The sequence below is a fragment of the Erythrolamprus reginae genome, chromosome 2, assembly GCF_031021105.1.
Source record: "Erythrolamprus reginae isolate rEryReg1 chromosome 2, rEryReg1.hap1, whole genome shotgun sequence".
NCBI lineage: Eukaryota > Metazoa > Chordata > Lepidosauria > Squamata > Dipsadidae > Erythrolamprus > Erythrolamprus reginae.
The window spans coordinates 200,197,001-200,199,524 of record NC_091951.1 but is presented as its reverse complement, the minus strand read 5'-3'; the positions used below and the strand labels follow the sequence as shown (position 1 = coordinate 200,199,524).

At 39.4% G+C, this 2,524-nt stretch overlaps 1 protein-coding gene across 1 annotated transcript; it reads left to right on the top strand.

Annotated features, from left to right (window-relative positions):
* Window positions 1–966: 966 nt before the first annotated feature.
* On the top strand, window positions 967–1,905 carry LOC139159486 (olfactory receptor 1B1-like). Its single transcript, XM_070736802.1, has one exon. The coding sequence runs from the start codon at window positions 967–969 to the stop codon at window positions 1,903–1,905; it is 939 nt and encodes a 312-aa protein (XP_070592903.1).
* Window positions 1,906–2,524: the final 619 nt, after the last annotated feature.

The window sequence follows — 2,524 nt, the reverse complement described above, 5'->3', positions numbered from 1 at the left end:
CTTAAACTGAGTAACGCCCCTAATTTCACCAGCCTTAGATTCTGATGCTGAGATTACATGAAATAAATTTTGGATTCTGTAATGTTTAGATTGCCCAATTTCCTGCCTAAAGAAAAACAGACCTGTTGAAATTGTGAACCCTTAAGGACTGTTGACTTTATTTTGATGATGTTGGCTGAGCTTGCCTGGTCTTGGGATTTAAACTGAATTTGGTCTAGTCCAAGGGTAGGCAAAGTTGGCTCTTCTATGACATGCGGACTTCAACTTCCAGAATTCCTGAGCTAGCATCATTGGCTCAGGAATTCTGGAAATTGAAGTCTACAAGTCATAGAAGAACCAACTTTTCCTACCTCTGGTCTAGTCAATATGTTAGAGAATATCACTGTAGGATAAATTGGAAAGTTGAAAAAGTTTGTCTTTTTATGACAATATCTGCAGCCAGGTTTTAACCAAAGATTAATAAGTTTCTATTCAGCACAAATCCTGTCTTTATGTTCAATAAATGAATAAGTTATGCAAAAGATTGAATTCTTCAGTTGTTCTTTTTTTTTGTTTAGTAGTAGGGGTAGGGATTAAATTAAATTTTGGATTAAATGCATCTTAGGTAACAACTGACTATGATCAGGATGAGCTGCACCTAACTGAATTGTATTGTATTAAATTAAACGTAAATTGAATGAAATCAGTTTTATAAGAATCCTTGCATTTTTTTTCTCCTACACTTATTGTTAATGATATGCTTATTTCAAACAAACATGAACCTATCTGATTTTTAAAAAAAATCTCACTGCCTAGCAACATTTAAAAACATTTGGACTTTAAATACTGACATTTTCAAAATCAGTTTAGACATTTGGCAGCTGACAATTTAACCCTTAAATCATTTTGTGAAATCTGTTTGCAGAGCTGTTCCTAATGATTAAGTTCATTTCTAATTTTATGAAGTTTTTTTTTTCTACAGGTCTCATGGACTGTGAGAACGGGACAGACATTAAAGAGTTTGTTCTTTTGGGCTTTTCCTACAAACCTGAGCACAAATATCTCTTATTTCTCCTCTTTTTGCTGATGTACAGTGCTGGATTTCTGGGCAATACCATGATGATCCTTCTTATCACTTTGGATGTGCGACTCCGAACCCCCATGTACTTCTTACTACGTAGCCTCTCAGTCATTGACCTTGGCTTCCTCACAGTCACAGTGCCCCAAATGCTAGTCCACATGGTATCCACTTCCAGGATCATCCCCTTCTATTCCTGCATGGCTCAGTTCTTCTTCTTCTACATTTTTGGTGTCTCTGATCTCCTTCTCGTGAGTGTCATGGCCCTGGATCGCTATGTAGCTATTTGTAATCCTCTCCACTATGCCTCAGTGATGAACCAAAAGGTTTGTGGGAATTTAGTAGCTGGGTGTTGTATAGTTTCTACCTTACACTCCATGCTGCATGCCGGCCTGCTCCTGCGTCTCAGTTATCGAGGGAAAAATCACCTGGCCCATTACTTTTGCGATCATCAGCCCTTGCTGCAGCTGTCCTGCTCAGACACCAGTGTCAATGAGGCGGTCATCTTCTTTGAAGGTGTCATCATCATCCTTGGACCTTTTGTCTTCATCATCCTCACCTACATTCGTATTGTAGTAGCTATAATGAAGTTCACTTCTTCAGGGAGGCGCAAAGCTTTCTCTACCTGCGGGTCTCACCTTACTATAGTGGGCCTCTTTTATGGAGCCATTATTGCTGTTTATTTCTTGCCCACCTCAAGTTATTCCTCTCAAAGAGGTTCAGTTTTTGCTCTGGTGTACACAGTCGTCACCCCAATGTCCAACCCTTATATCTACAGTCTCAGGAATAAAGAAGTGAAAGATGCTCTGAGAAAGCTCTTGACAAGATCCCTATTTTCTCAAAATTGATTGTGGAGTGTGTGCCTTCTAGCTGGCTTAAGGTGAGAGTAGAAGAAGGGTTGTCCATGTTGATGGGACATATTCTTTGCACATCAAAGAACTTGGATTTAATACTGGGCATCTCTTGGCAACCATAGTTCAGTTGAATAATCAGAAACTGTGGTCTTAATACTTGGCCCTTTTAATGAGTGGAGGGGTTAAAGGAGTAACATATCCTAGACTTTATAAATAAATGTGTGCCCACCTGAAATATATATTTTGTGTAGTATTTAGTATGGAGCATTTGCTGAGTCAGCTTGACCTCTGGCAGAGTCTGGATGGGAGTGATACATCTATGCTGGTGCTCCTTGATCTCAGCAGTTTTCAATGCTGTCAATTGTTGCCCAACTGCAAGGGTTGGGCATGGGAGCACTGTATCACAGTAATTTGTCTCTTTCCTCGGAAATTGATTTCAGTCAGTGTTGTGCCCCAGCGATGAGCCCCCCCCAAGAAATAGTCCCCCAAACACTAATTTTACAAGATTTAAGCATTTAATTCTAGCATTTTAGGAGCAGTGAGGTTTGGATTTAAAAGTTCAGCAAAAATCAGGAAATAAGTATTTTCAGTGCCAGCTACTAATTAGAGTTCC